We start from the raw sequence: 14,322 nt of genomic DNA, 5'->3' as shown, positions 1-14,322 counted from the left end.
ATCAATTTCTAAAACATTTTTTTTATATATTGGAAAAATAAATAAAGGCGTTTGACGTATTTGTAGGTAAATTATTCCTATTTAGTGTAAATGGGTATTAAAATGACTAAAAGGCAGCATTCCGCCCGTTGCAGTAACCAATGCACGCGTCATTCAGCCAATGATTGACGCCGCGTGCTGTGACGTGTGTTAAGGCAGTCATCTTTGACAGAGATATTACTCGACTCGTTATTCTCTGTGAAACAGATTGAAACATTCTCTGTATGGAAGCCAGGCTACAGTCTCTAATAGTATCAATTTTATTTGTTTTAAATATAATTTATGTAAGTATGACCTGCGTACTTCTAAATTACCAAAAATCGCTAAAGCCATTTCATATCCATTTATTGATGAAGACGACTTTCAACTCGGAAACAGTATTAGGGAATTTATTACATATAGAGATAGAAACTATAATGATGCTAGAAACCTTGAAGAAATTATCAACTAAAGGTGTACTAATATTACATGTATTGTATTGTGTACTATGAGTACGAAATAAACAATTATTATTATTATTATTATTATTATTATTGGAATAAACAGACAACTTTATGGACAACATTCACTAGGTTTATTAACTGCAACGTTTCAATGAGGATAGGGAGCCACGTTAGCTAGGTGGGTAAGGCGCTGGCTCGCTAGCCTGGATGTCGGTTGTTCGATCCCTGCATTGGCCGAGAAAGTTCATCCCGATTTTCCAACGTGGTTTCCCCTTGTCAGTGATGCAGGACGGAGGGCCTGACAAGGACAGCTGTCTAGTCCTTCGGATGAGACGAAAAACCGAGGTCCCGTGTAAACATTGGAATGCACGTAAAAGATCCCTTGGCAGTTGGAATTCGATATAAGAGTAGGCGATAGTGCCGCTGCCCGGGCAAAATTTCCCTCATAGCACACTGTATGGCGTATGTCCGTCTTCATTAGCCCAGTATAGGAGCAGAACAGTAGGACGTTAAACCCCATTTCATTTCATTTTCAATGAGGATACTCTCACCGTTATCAAGCAGATAACGGTGAGAGTGTCCTCATTGAAACGCTGCAGTTAATAAACCTAGTGAATATTACCCATAAAGTTGTCTGTTTATTATATATCACGTTCACTAAATGCCTTTCAATGAGTATTGGAAATTAGTAAATTCACTTCTTCAAGAAGTAAACATGGGGAAATCATTTTTCAAAATTATTCCAACAAAAGACGTTTGAGAAAACTAGCAGTAGCAACGATATGAACATAAAAATGCTCATAAACTCCGCTACTTTAAAAAAAATTGTAAAATAAATCAAGTAATATCTGCTGAAGAGATACGCGCAGCTTTCAAAAAAAATAAAAGAAAAAAAGCCAATGACCCGGACCTAATTTTAAAAGAAATGCTAATTACACCCAATGAATATATGATTGACCAGTTTCTTAAACTCTTTAATGTAATACTTAAGTCAGGTACATTCCCTCAATCATGAATCTTTTATAAAACCAACTCATAAAAAACGGAGACAAACTTGACACAAACAACTATAGGATAATAGTGGTATTGCCCTTGCGAGTTGCCTAAGCAAATGTTTTCTCTCAATAATAAATAAACATGTAACCGATAAACTGTAGCAAGTATGAAGAAATACGTAAAACCCATTTATACACACCCTTCTCAGTAAATCCTAAGATTTCCTACTTTTATTAATCTTTTTAACCCACCAAAATCGATTGCAAGGCAGTGGCTTTATATGTGTTTTGGCCTTTGATAAGAGATCTAAATCAAATTTGGTGGCAACTATATACATAAGCGTACGGGGAAATTTTTGACTGGGGGGGGGGCGGTGGTGGTTGGTGACAGGGGCGCCGAAGGGGCCCGTCGGTCGCCGAAGGCGACCCGCGTGCCGAAGGCGCGCCGCTGGTAGGGGCGTCTGGGAGGGTTCTCCCCCCAGAAAATTTTTGAAATTTGAAAACGGGAAACGCGTTTTGCAAGCACTTCTGGGAGAAATCTAGGTATCATATTTCCAAATTTATGCTGCTATTTTGACTATAAGACATACTACTGTACTACACAAGACACTCATGACAGGTCTGCTTAATATAATGCTAATACAATGTATTTCTATCCAAATAATAAATTGCATCTTATACATATCGAGGCATGAATACATGTATCAAAGACCATTTCACCTTTAGGTGTCAGACATTTGCACGTCAGCATAATATATTTTACTAATCGTTGTGTATGTATGGTTTTTCGCGTGCGCACTCTCAATTTTTTGAGGGGATTCCGCGTGAAAATTAGAGCTCTCAAGGGGGCCCGCTTATACGGGTGGCCTTATTGTTTAATGGGGGCCTGGGAGGACACCGTCCTCCTAAACTCCCTGCCAGCACGCCCCTGGTTGGTGCCTAAAAAATGTAGTTAGGTTCTTAGTATGTTACATAATAATAATAAATTCGCTGTTAAATTGGACACATTCAAGAACACAATATTTTTTTAATATAATTTTTACAAAGTATAATTGTGTGCCCAAATTTTCCCAGCATTTGGTGCCCAAAATAGGGGGGGGGGGGCGGCCGCCCCCCAGCCCCCCTGGCTCGTACGCCTATGACTATATACATGTAACTGAACCCCTATACATGTAAATATACATGTGCTATACTGTTTGTATGAATATATTACTTATGTGTGTTTATCTAGCCTATGTGTTGTCTATGTAGTATGTACACGCCGTCCTTGACAGACGACTATGAAAAAAACGTGTTCTCTTATCCAGGGGCAATAGTGCTGTTCACTGTGTCGCTGCATGGTTCACCACACATTTGCAGCGAAAGTAGTCCATGAAACAAAATGGCCTTTGGCTTTGGTTTACAAAATATTTGAAAACTTTTTTCAGATTTCAAGTCTTGATGGTTGGAGTTTGATTATCTGAGCAACTGTTAGCCTGACTTAGGAATTTGCTTCATTATTTGGTAAATATTAAATTTCAAAGTCATTATTTTGGATTTCCATCCATTTTTATACGCCCACATTGAAATGTGGTCGTATATTGTCGTCACTCCGTGGACACTCTAGAGGCTAAAGTTAATATCTGATTGACTTTAAATTTATATACAGTGTTTAAGGCCATGAGACGAAGAAGCCTATTGAATTTCAGAGATTTCCGATAATTACTGCCAGAGTTATGGTCCTTGATCACTTCAAAAATCTTGTCGACGCTCTAGAGGCCAAAGTTAATATCCGATTGACTTTAAATTTATACTCATGTTTAAGGTCATGAGACGAAGAATCCTATTGATTTTCAGCGATTTACAATAATTACTGCCAGAGTTATGGCTCTTGATCACTTTGAAAATCGTGGGGATGCCCTAGAGGCTAAAGTTAATATCCGATTGACTTTTAATTTATACACAGTGTTTGAGGTCATGAGACAAAGAATCCTATTGACTTTCAACGATTTCCGATAATTACTGCTAAAGTTAAGGCCCTTGATCACTTAAAAAAATGTTGTGGACGCTCTAGAGGCCAAAGTTAATATCCGATTGACTTTAAATTTATACACAGTGTTTAAGGTCATGAGACGAAGAATTCTATTGATTTTCAGGGATTTATGATAATTACCGCCAGAGTTATGTCCCTTGATCAATTTGAAATATCTTGTGGATGCTTTAGAGGCTAAAGTTAATATCCGATTGACTTTAAATTTATACACAGTGTTTAAGGTCATGAGACGAAGAAGTCTATTCATTTTCAGCGGTTTTTAGATAATTACTGCCAGCGTTATGGCCCTTGATCACTTCAAAAAATCTTGTGGATGCTCCGCAGACTAAAGTTAATATCCGATTGCCTTTAAATTTATACACAGTGTTTGAGGTCATGAGACGAAGAATCCTATTGATTGTCAACGATTTCCGATAATTACTGCCAAAGTTATGGCCCTTGATCACTTTGAAAAATCTTGTGACGCTATAGAGGCTAAAGTTATCATCTGATTGATTTCAGATTGATACACAGAGTTTAAGATCTTGAGACGAACAAGTGTATTGATTTTCAATGAATTTTTATGACTGGAACAGCTAAATCCATGATATTAAATGTTTTGTATACCAAACGTTAGCATGCGAAAACCAAACAGATTCTAATGGTTTTCTGATAATTACTTCATGAGTTGTTACTATTAATCAGATTTTAGTGTATTATAAATGTTTCATTACCGAAAAAATAAAAATATGCGACAACACTTGTTGACGGCCCGGGCGATTTAACTGCCTGGCAACTTATCTTTTTATAGCCCACATTATCACGTGGACGTATTATAATTGCCGTTGGCCCTATTCCTCCGGACGTCCGTTTACAATTTTTTTTGTGGACACTCTACAGGTCACAATTTTTATCCGATTTTCACGAAACTTGCAATGTATAGAGAATCTCTAAGGAGTCTTTTTTTTTATATCAAAAAATATCAACACAAGTCGATAAAGTAAAAAAAAAGGATTCTCTGCCGATATCAAAAAAGACGAGTAGAAGATTTTATTTATCACCCAATCACCCACATGCAAAAATAAATAAACATAATTCTTTGCTATAGATTTCACTTTTACTGAACCTGACTACATTACGGTGTAGTGATACATCATTTTTTGACAGCAATTCAACCATTACAAAGTCCTTTATATTGACCCAGTGTTTCCATCAAGGTAAAACGTCAACACTGAAATGTGGGCGTATGAAGACGGCTAAATCTATTTGTTAAGGCTAGCTCAATTTTTGTCAAGGTCGCTGAGATGTAAATAAGGTTAGGGCACGTGATTGTTGGCGAGATTGTAGGTTAGGGCTAGGGTAAGCATTGGGGCTAGGTCCAGGGTTAGGGTTAGGATTGGGATTTGCGCTAGCCCTGTTTACATCTCGTGACCTATGACGAAAAATTGAACTGGCCTTATAATTGGGCACTGACCTTGGTTAATGATAATTAACCAAAACATTATGCTGACGAGTCGTTAAACTACCAGTTGTTTTGCTGAATGGCTGCTTTTAAATAAAAATATAAATATAACCATTTTATTTTTTATTTCCAGTGAGCCGAGTGACAATAAACATGAGTTGGTTACTTATTATATTCGTGGTTTCGATTGCACTGTATATTTTCACAACATGGAGAAAAAACAACCATAAGGCTCCTTTACCTCCCGGGCCATCTTTGTTAGAGTCTTTCAAGATCATCTGGGGGATAATTACCAGGAACGACATACATATTGTTGGAGAGAAATTGGCTTTACGTTTTGGGGAGATACTGATCATACGTTTTGGGGGATTGAATATCGTGTTTGTCAATAGTGCTCGACTTTTACGAAAATTGTTGACAAACGCCAAGTACCGGGACATAACAAATGATCGACCACCTTCCTTTTTAAGAGATCATGTCGTGTATGGGGGGAAGGATATAATTTTTAGTGACTATAATGAATATCAAACAAATTTAAGAAAACTATTACACGGAGTCGTACAGCTATATGGTGAAGGTGTTCAAGATTTTGAGAATATGGTCAATACCGAAATTGAAAATCTACAAAAGAAACTGATGGTGGTTAAAACTGGTCAATCATTTGACATGGATGATGCTCTGAAAATATCAGTTATAAGAACACTTCATCTATTTGTAAGTCCTGATCTTTGTTTTTAAAAGTAGATTGGTTTTTTTTTAAAATATCAATGGGAGAGAGAGAGAGAGAGAGCGCGCGCGAGAGAGAGAGAGAGAGAGAGGGCAGTATTATTTTGTGTTTTATTTGCCAACATTTTCATATGGACGTTGTCGTCGCCCCTGTCCGTCCGCCCATCCACAATTTGTTTGTGGAGACGCTACAGGTCACAATTCTTATCCGATTTTGACGAAACCTAAAATATATAGGTTTATCTCCTGATGGTCGCGATTCCTTTCGATATTGGCATGTATCGTATCGAAACTTTATGGATTATGGCCCCTGATTTTACGAAACATCACGTTTTTAGCGTGTGGACACTCTAGATGTCACAATGTTTATCCAATTTAGATGAAACTTGAAATGTGTGTTTATAACCGAAATATACCGGTTCCTTTCGATATTCGCACATATCGGACCTCAACTTCCTTGATCATGGACCCCTGGAGGTCAAAAAATTTATCTGATTTAAAAAAATCCACTCAAATGTATCACCGTTACACCATAAATAGGACCGAAACTGCCGGACAAAATGGACGCTCTATCTACGCAAATAGTGTTAAAGTATGTAATATAAAGGTTTTGGACCCTCTAGAGGTCTGACGAAACTTATAACATGTGTTTATGTTCCACAGATCTCGGTTCCTTTCAATATGGGGGGTTGGATGGCTGAATGGTTAGCGTGCGCGCGCTGTATCATAAAGTCTGTCATTGAGTCGACTGGCGTGGTTTCGAATCCCCGGTAGTACGTGGCAAGGAGTAGGGTCGCCTGTCCAACATCGTGGGTTTTCTCCGGGGCCTCCGGTTTCCTCCCACTGCTAAAGACCCCTACGCGCAAGCGAATTATGTAAATAAAATTTAACCATATGTTAGTCCCGAAATGACCTACTTTGTGTCGAGTGGACGTTAAACCCCATTTCTCTCTCTCTCCTTTCAATATTCGTGCATATCGGACTGTATGGTCACGGATTATGGCCCTGATTGTACGAAAAAATCGCGATTTTAGCTTGTGGACCCTCTATAGGTAACAATGTTTATCCGATTTTACAAATTGTTTAAATATTATCATCATTACACCCTTGTGACGGTTGAGTTCGAATTTCGTGAAAACAGTCATATAAACTGCCCGACAAAATGACCGCTGCTTGTACGCAAATAGTGTAAAAGTATGTAATACCAAGGTTGTGGACTCTCTAGAGGTCAGACTCTTTATCTGATTTTGAAGACACTTAAATGTATGTCTATATCCCAAAGATTCCGATTCCTTTTGATATTCGCGCATATTGGACCATAACTTCCTGGATTATGTCCCTTGATTGTACGAAAAATCTCCTTTTTCTAGCTTGTTTTCTGTCCATCTCTTGCAAAATGTGTGCATATCTTGCATGGCAACCGCTTGTCTATTTTGTTTTTTGTTTGCTTCTTTTAATTCAATGAAGATATAACACCGACTGTTTAAATTTTAGAGGACTCTTGGTTTTATTGTCCATCATGGTCCTGAAGCAATGAATGCAAGTTTTACAACAACTGAACTTTGCTAGATTACTTTGCTACATTTTCTTCGTTTACTGCAGGAACGTGAACAGTCTAGAAGTTGTGACACTAACACACTCAAATCAAATATAGCGACCTATACGGAAACCTTGACATTGAACTAGTCTTGAACTTTGCAACTCGATTATCACAGGTGGACATTTTAGTTGGAAAGCTCGAGACTTGGTATTCGCGATGATTGCGGAATCTGATGGGTGAGCACACAATCGAAATTAGTGCCGAAATATATTACGTGAAGGCCTTGATATGATGCACGGGTTACAGCGAGATCAAGTCGTCTATTGAAGATGATTGTCCATTTCCTACACCATAAATCATTAGCGAACGCCTCTAATGAAGAACTTGGGCGGTACCAGATGAGACTTAATTTAGCATGCATTGTGCCATTGTTACATTTGCCCCTTCTCATGGCATTTGGCTTATGTAACAAAATGAAAATATTAATAGGAATAGTCACGAATGTACCTTCAATATTTCAGTTAACAAACGAAGCTTTAAAAGAAGATGTCCAAGCCGAATTCTGTTCTATTGTAGAAAATTACGATAAAGGTTTCACTAATATAGCCAGAGTTGACACCAATATGGCATTAACTTTGATTCCATGGCTGCGTCATTTACCGGGGTCATATGGTGAACTGGTTCAGGAATTACAGAAATACCAGAATAAGTTGATTGATTTTTTGCTAAACCCATCAAAAAGAAAGGTAAATGTAATAAATTCGTGAGTCATGGCGTAACGTTATGTAAACATATTTGGTTCAATTTGGAGCTCTGTTTTAAGCGTACTGTTTTTGTAACGGCAGTTAGCTATTGGTTGACCAGTCATACTTTGGAACAGAAATTTACCTCCGTTAAAGCAGTGTATAGTGGGATTACGTATAATCAAACGAAACACTACGAGTAGTATGTCTTTTTAGAGTTTTAGAGGCATTTGTAACTGGATAGAGCAATAAGCTATAACACATACTTATGGAAGAAGAATTACTGATTTATTTAGGCGAAGTTTCGAAGAGTATTCTCTCATTTTCAGAATGTTCTTTTTATTCAGAAATGGAGACAAAATGGAAAATCTCTCCTCGGTACTTTATTAGCTGAACAAGAGACTAACGATCAGATTACAGAGGAGTCTGTTAAAGGAGTTATCATTGATACGGTTGTGGCTGGCTTTGTAACAACTAGTGGTTTCCTTGGTGGATTTTTCCTGCTTATGCTTCACCACCCAGACATACAGCGACGAATACAGGAAGAATTGGATAAGGTTCTTGCAGGAAGACAGCCAAGCCTTGGTGAAAGATCAAGTTTGCATTACACCAATGCGGCAATTCTGGAATGTCTCAGATACATCCGCCATGTTCCCCATGGTGCCGCACACATGAACAGAGAAGAAATAGAAATTGAAGGATATAGGATCCCTGCCAAATCAACGGTAGGCCTAAGTTTTGTGATACTATACAAATAATAGAAATTTAGACACAAAAACCCAAACTGTTTGTCCATCACACGATGACTGTCGTTGAGTCCAGTGGAGTGACTTATTCCAGAAAGAGCAAGCGGGACCTTCTGATATAATTAGTATATTATCACAAACCTTATCTAGAGCAGCTGCCCATTATTTTAAGATTTGGTTTTAAACTTGCTGATTTAAACGATTTCCCAAGATTCATTGCCCCTGTGCCAAAATTTTTGTAAATGCTGTGCAAGTCAGAGTGTTTGATCGGTTTTTTTTTTCGAACTCGCTTATTTTGTTCTGCTAATCACAAGGGCGAAATTCAGACTCGCCCTTCCACTTGCTACGGATACCGATGACGTAAATGCGATTTATGGGACAAAGCTTAGATGATTAGGTTTCAAACTTTTCAGGATTGTTTGGTTAGTTATAAAGAGGATTCATGATGAGCCATCAATGTTATTGAAGACATGTGAGTTTATATTTATTGTCGGACAACGCTATGTTTATATTATTAAGAAGTTAAAGTTCGTCGAGGAATTTTATTTAAATTTTTACTTTTCTCTTAAAGATCATCACCAACCTATGGTACATGGCTAAAGATGAACAGCAGTGGGATAATCCGGACGTATTTAATCCGGACAGATTTTTAGATGAAGACAGAAAGTTTGTTCCGGTTACTCACCAGCTACGGCAACAGTAAGTGCAGTATCACTTTTTTTAAAAGTAGCTAAGTCTTTAACTCAATATCACCCAAAGTCTTCCACATTGAAAACAAATATTATTTTTCAATTTAAATCAACGTTGATGTTATGATCTTACCGAGAAAAGATGGGCTTCTGATATCAAATATTTAAGACAAAATAAACATTTTACCATGGGTACACGAATCGTGTACCATAATGCGTTTCAGCGCCATTTGTAACAAGGGACTCGATGAACGAGGCTAGACATATTCCACAAGTCATGTCAAACGGTGACGCTATATTCCTATCTCGAGAGCATCCGCAATAAATACCATCGGTGTAGGCTGGAATAACCAGACGAAGAGGTTGCCATTCGGTTGAGACGTCTGGCGTATTTCGCCGAACATAACTGATTTGAAAGTACACTAAAAACGGAAATGATTGAATGTAAATCAGTTTATATACATTGATATTACATCATTATGCGTTTCGAACCATTTTTGTCAATTTCTAAGTTCCAAATATTAGCGATTTAGCTCGTTTAAATATGATTCAAGCATAATATTTTATATAAGATTTCACAATAAAAGAGATCAAGTGACTGTCGATTATACACAGACATGTTTTAAAGTCAGTAACCCATCATTTTCTCTGGGTGAACAGAAGATACATAATGACGCTAGCTTCTTGAAACAACGTTTAGAAACAATACAGATGACACTGTTCAAGTGCTACCAGACCTTTCAATATGGCTGAAAGATATCGATAAAATTTGTCGAAAGTAACAGTCGTGCTTCTATTCTTACCATTTACAAGCACAATCTTTAATTTGAAATGAAATGAAATGAAATAGGGTTTAACGTCCTACTGTGTGTGTGTGTGTGAGAGAGAGAGAGAGAGGGGGGAGGGAGAGGGAGAGATTACGTTTAACGTCTACTCGACACAAACTATGTCATTTCGGGACTAACATATGGTTCAATTTTATTTCAATAATTCGCTTGCGCGTAGGGGTCTTTAGCAGTGGGAGGAAACCGGAGGACCCGGAAAAAAAACCACGAGGTTGGACAGGCGACCCTACTTCTTGTCACGTACAACCGGGGAATCGAAACCATGCCAGTTGACTCAAAGACAGACCTTATGATACAGCGCGGACGTGCTAACCATTCGGTCATCCCCCCCCCCCACGTCCTACTGTTCTTCTCCGAATTAGTGGTGACGGGAATACGCCATACAGTGTCATAATATGAGGAAAATTGTGCCTGCACAGCGGCGCTAGAGCCCACCGAACTTTAATTTAGTATAACATTTGAATTGTTGGGCTTGGAAATTTGATTCGAATAGCAAGATCCTATTGTTTAGAATATAGAAATAGATTGATCATATTCTTTAGGAAAGTATTAATGGAAGAAAAATAAACCGCACTGAATGAAAAAATGCTATTTAATGAATATATTCACTGATGTTTGTTTCCTTTTGTTACAGACTTATGCCATTTGGAGTTGGAAGAAGAATTTGTGTCGGTGAATCGTTTGCTAAATCACGTATATTTCTATATGTGACGTCATTGCTTCAGAAGTTTAACTTCCGACCAGATGGTAACCCACTGGCACCAGAAGACTCCAAACTATGGGCATCAGATGCTGCCATGCATCCTCCATTCCTGAAATGCATCATTGAACAACGCAAACAACCTGATTAAAAAACACAAATCCTTTTTCGTTTCGTTTTTTATAGTTCAAAATTTCGTTTTATATGTCTGTTCTACGAAAGCATAAAAAAACGAAACGAAATATAGATCTGTATTTTAATCAGATTGCAACGCAATTAACATAATGATTGTAAACTGGCCCTTCTTACTATTGTTTGGCTTTTATTTTAATCCCTTCAAGGGCCTGTCTTATTGTAATCGAATCTTTTGTAATGTACTATTGTAGTCTATAATTTGCACTCTTTTAAAATTTGCATCAGATTGCAACGCAAATAACATAGCCTAATGATTGTACACAGGCCCTTCTTACCATTGCTTGGCTTATATTGTAATCCCTTCAAGGGTCTAATTGTAATCGAATCTACTGTCATTATAAAAAAATTTAAAACAAAAAGAATCTATAATTTGCTTTTGATATGCATAGGCTATTTTATTTAGGGGGTGGGGGCAGCTTCTAAATCAGCTAATCTGTCTTACTATTGTTTGGCTTTTATTTTAATCCCTTCAAGGGCCTGTCTAATTGTAATCGAATCTATTGTCATTTATTAAAAAAAAATTTTTTAAAAAAAAAGTCTATAATTTACCTTTGATATGCATAGGCTATTTTATTTGAGGGGGGGGGGGGGGTAAACGTACAGATTCTAAATCAGCTAATCTGTCACAAAGAAAAGTCATATGCTCTTCTGTTGTTCTGGTGAAAGAAGCAATGACACATACGTGGCACATTTTAAAAGTTATGCAATCATAATGGACCAGGCAGCCACGGTGACTCAGTGAGTAAGACGCTAACGCAGAACTCCCGATGTTCGCTAACGATCAAATAAAAATATCGTGGCGATTCCTTGTCAGTTGTGCAGGAGAGATGGTCTGGTGGGTAAAAACAGGAGGTCCCTTGTAGGCCTACACATTAGCGTGCACGTTAAATAATCCCTTGGCAGTTGGAATTCGATATAAAAATAGGCCATAGGGCCTCTGTACGGACAAAAGTTCTCGCATAGTACGCTACATGGCGTATGTCCGTCTTCATTATCCCAGTTGGAGCAGAACAGTAGAAATAAAGAACCATTATTGGACTGGTATTCCTATTATAAATTAAAGATGCATTATGTAAGATTCAGATAAAGAGTTGACAGTTCTCGCTATAATAGTCAAGAACTAGATAATGTAAAGGGATTGTCTTGAAAGTTTCAGTCAAATTACTTCTTTCTGAACGAAGTTATAGCTATTTGAAGAATATAGCGAGGTCTTGATTGTCATTGCTACCGTTGTTACGATAGTAAATAAAGCCTAGATGATCCATTTTTAAATTAAATTATTAACTGTCGATCTGGTTTCAAACCAAGATCGAGCATCCTATGGTGTAGGGAGTTGATTATGTTAATAAATGTCTAATTAGTGAATTATATAACATTGGAATTCCCGAAAGAACGACATGGAGAGAGAGAAAGAAATGGGGTTTAACGTCCACTCGACACAAACCAGGTTATTTCGGGACTAACACATGGTTCAATTTTATTTCAATAATTCGCTTGTACGTAGGGGTCTTTCACAGTGGGAGGAAACCGGAGGACCCGGGAAATTGTGGGCTAGGTACATGTACTTGACTAGTACTGATGGTGATCTTGGTAGATATCTGCCACCATGCTGTAATAGAACTAAGCTCAGCTCAGCGATGCATACGTCCTGTAATTGCAAGATTTCTTTTAAATATGTAGGCCTATTTAAATCAGAAAATCAAGAGTCAAATGGGGCGACACAACTAGTAAGACATTTAATGTGGGTAATGGTGTCAAACAGGGTGGTGATATGTCTCCGATAGTGTTTACGATTTATCTAGACGAGTTATTGTCCCGGGGTAAAAACAGTGGGATCAGCTGCTATATAGGTCAATTTATGTAGGCGCTTTAGCATACGCCGATGACATACATTACTTTTGTCACACCTACCAGACAAGCTCTTACCAAACTGCTAGACATAGCAAGTCAATTTTCTAAAGACTTTGATCTGAAGTTCAATCCAAATAAAACAAAACATTTACTATTCCCTTTTAATCAAAACTTTATCAACGCTGTTAAAGATGTGTATATGGATAGCAAGGTCATTAAGGTCGTGTCCTAAGATAACCACTTGGGTAGCACATTGAACTCAGTATCCAAATCTGAACACTTATTAAACTGTGTTAACAACTTTTTAGTTACAGTAAATGTAACCCTGAAGAATTTTAAATTTGTATCATCTGTCACTAAATATAAATTGTTTAAAACATATTGTATGTCATTATATGGGTGTCACCTTTGGGATTATTCTCATAAAAATATTCATTTATTTTATACAGAATGGCGTAAAAGTATAAGAAGATTATTTTGTATTTCTAAGCGTACACACAGTAATCTTTTACGTGCTATTTGTAATGATGTTCCTATAGATTGTCAATTACACAAGAGATTTTTAAAATTTTATTTTAGTTCATATCATAGCAGTAATAAATGTTTAAGCATATGTAGTAAACATGCTCACACTGATCAGCAGTGAATTTTTGCTAGGACGCTACAATCACTGATAAGGATGATATCGATGCGACTTAATGAGCCAGAAATATTAACTTTTTTCCTGCGACAAATCAATTTCTAAAACATTTTTTTTATATATTGGAAAAATAAATAAAGGCGTTTGACGTATTTGTAGGTAAATTATTCCTATTTAGTGTAAATGGGTATTAAAATGACTAAAAGGCAGCATTCCGCCCGTTGCAGTAACCAATGCACGCGTCATTCAGCCAATGATTGACGCCGCGTGCTGTGACGTGTGTTAAGGCAGTCATCTTTGACAGAGATATTACTCGACTCGTTATTCTCTGTGAAACAGATTGAAACATTCTCTGTATGGAAGCCAGGCTACAGTCTCTAATAGTATCAATTTTATTTGTTTTAAATATAATTTATGTAAGTATGACCTGCGTACTTCTAAATTACCAAAAATCGCTAAAGCCATTTCATATCCATTTATTGATGAAGACGACTTTCAACTCGGAAACAGTATTAGGGAATTTATTACATATAGAGATAGAAACTATAATGATGCTAGAAACCTTGAAGAAATTATCAACTAAAGGTGTACTAATATTACATGTATTGTATTGTGTACTATGAGTACGAAATAAACAATTATTATTATTATTATTATTATTATTGGAATAAACAGACAACTTTATGGACAACATTCA

General features: G+C 37.2%; 1 protein-coding gene across 1 annotated transcript; it reads left to right on the top strand.

Annotated features, from left to right (window-relative positions):
- The first annotated feature begins 2,848 nt into the window (after positions 1–2,848).
- Positions 2,849–11,682, top strand: LOC130010506 (steroid 17-alpha-hydroxylase/17,20 lyase-like). The gene is made up of 6 exons (XM_056101489.1): positions 2,849–2,980; positions 5,084–5,664; positions 7,738–7,962; positions 8,307–8,684; positions 9,277–9,404; positions 10,874–11,682. Exons 2-6 carry the CDS (start codon positions 5,104–5,106, stop codon positions 11,088–11,090), a joined length of 1,509 nt encoding a protein of 502 aa, XP_055957464.1. The 5' UTR covers positions 2,849–2,980; positions 5,084–5,103; the 3' UTR covers positions 11,091–11,682.
- Positions 11,683–14,322: the final 2,640 nt, after the last annotated feature.

Source organism: Patella vulgata, chromosome 5, assembly GCF_932274485.2.
Source record: "Patella vulgata chromosome 5, xgPatVulg1.2, whole genome shotgun sequence".
In the NCBI taxonomy this organism is placed as follows: Eukaryota; Metazoa; Mollusca; class Gastropoda; family Patellidae; genus Patella; species Patella vulgata.
This window is presented reverse-complemented; position numbering and strand designations above follow the sequence as displayed.

Coding starts and splice junctions, on each gene's coding strand:
- LOC130010506 (XM_056101489.1), top strand. CDS start 5,104: ATGAGTTGGTTACTTATTATATTCGTGGTTTCGATTGCACTGTATATT. Junction 5,665..7,737: donor TAAGAACACTTCATCTATTT/GTAAGTCCTGAT, acceptor TCAATATTTCAG/TTAACAAACGAAGCTTTAAA. Junction 7,963..8,306: donor TAAACCCATCAAAAAGAAAG/GTAAATGTAATA, acceptor CTTTTTATTCAG/AAATGGAGACAAAATGGAAA.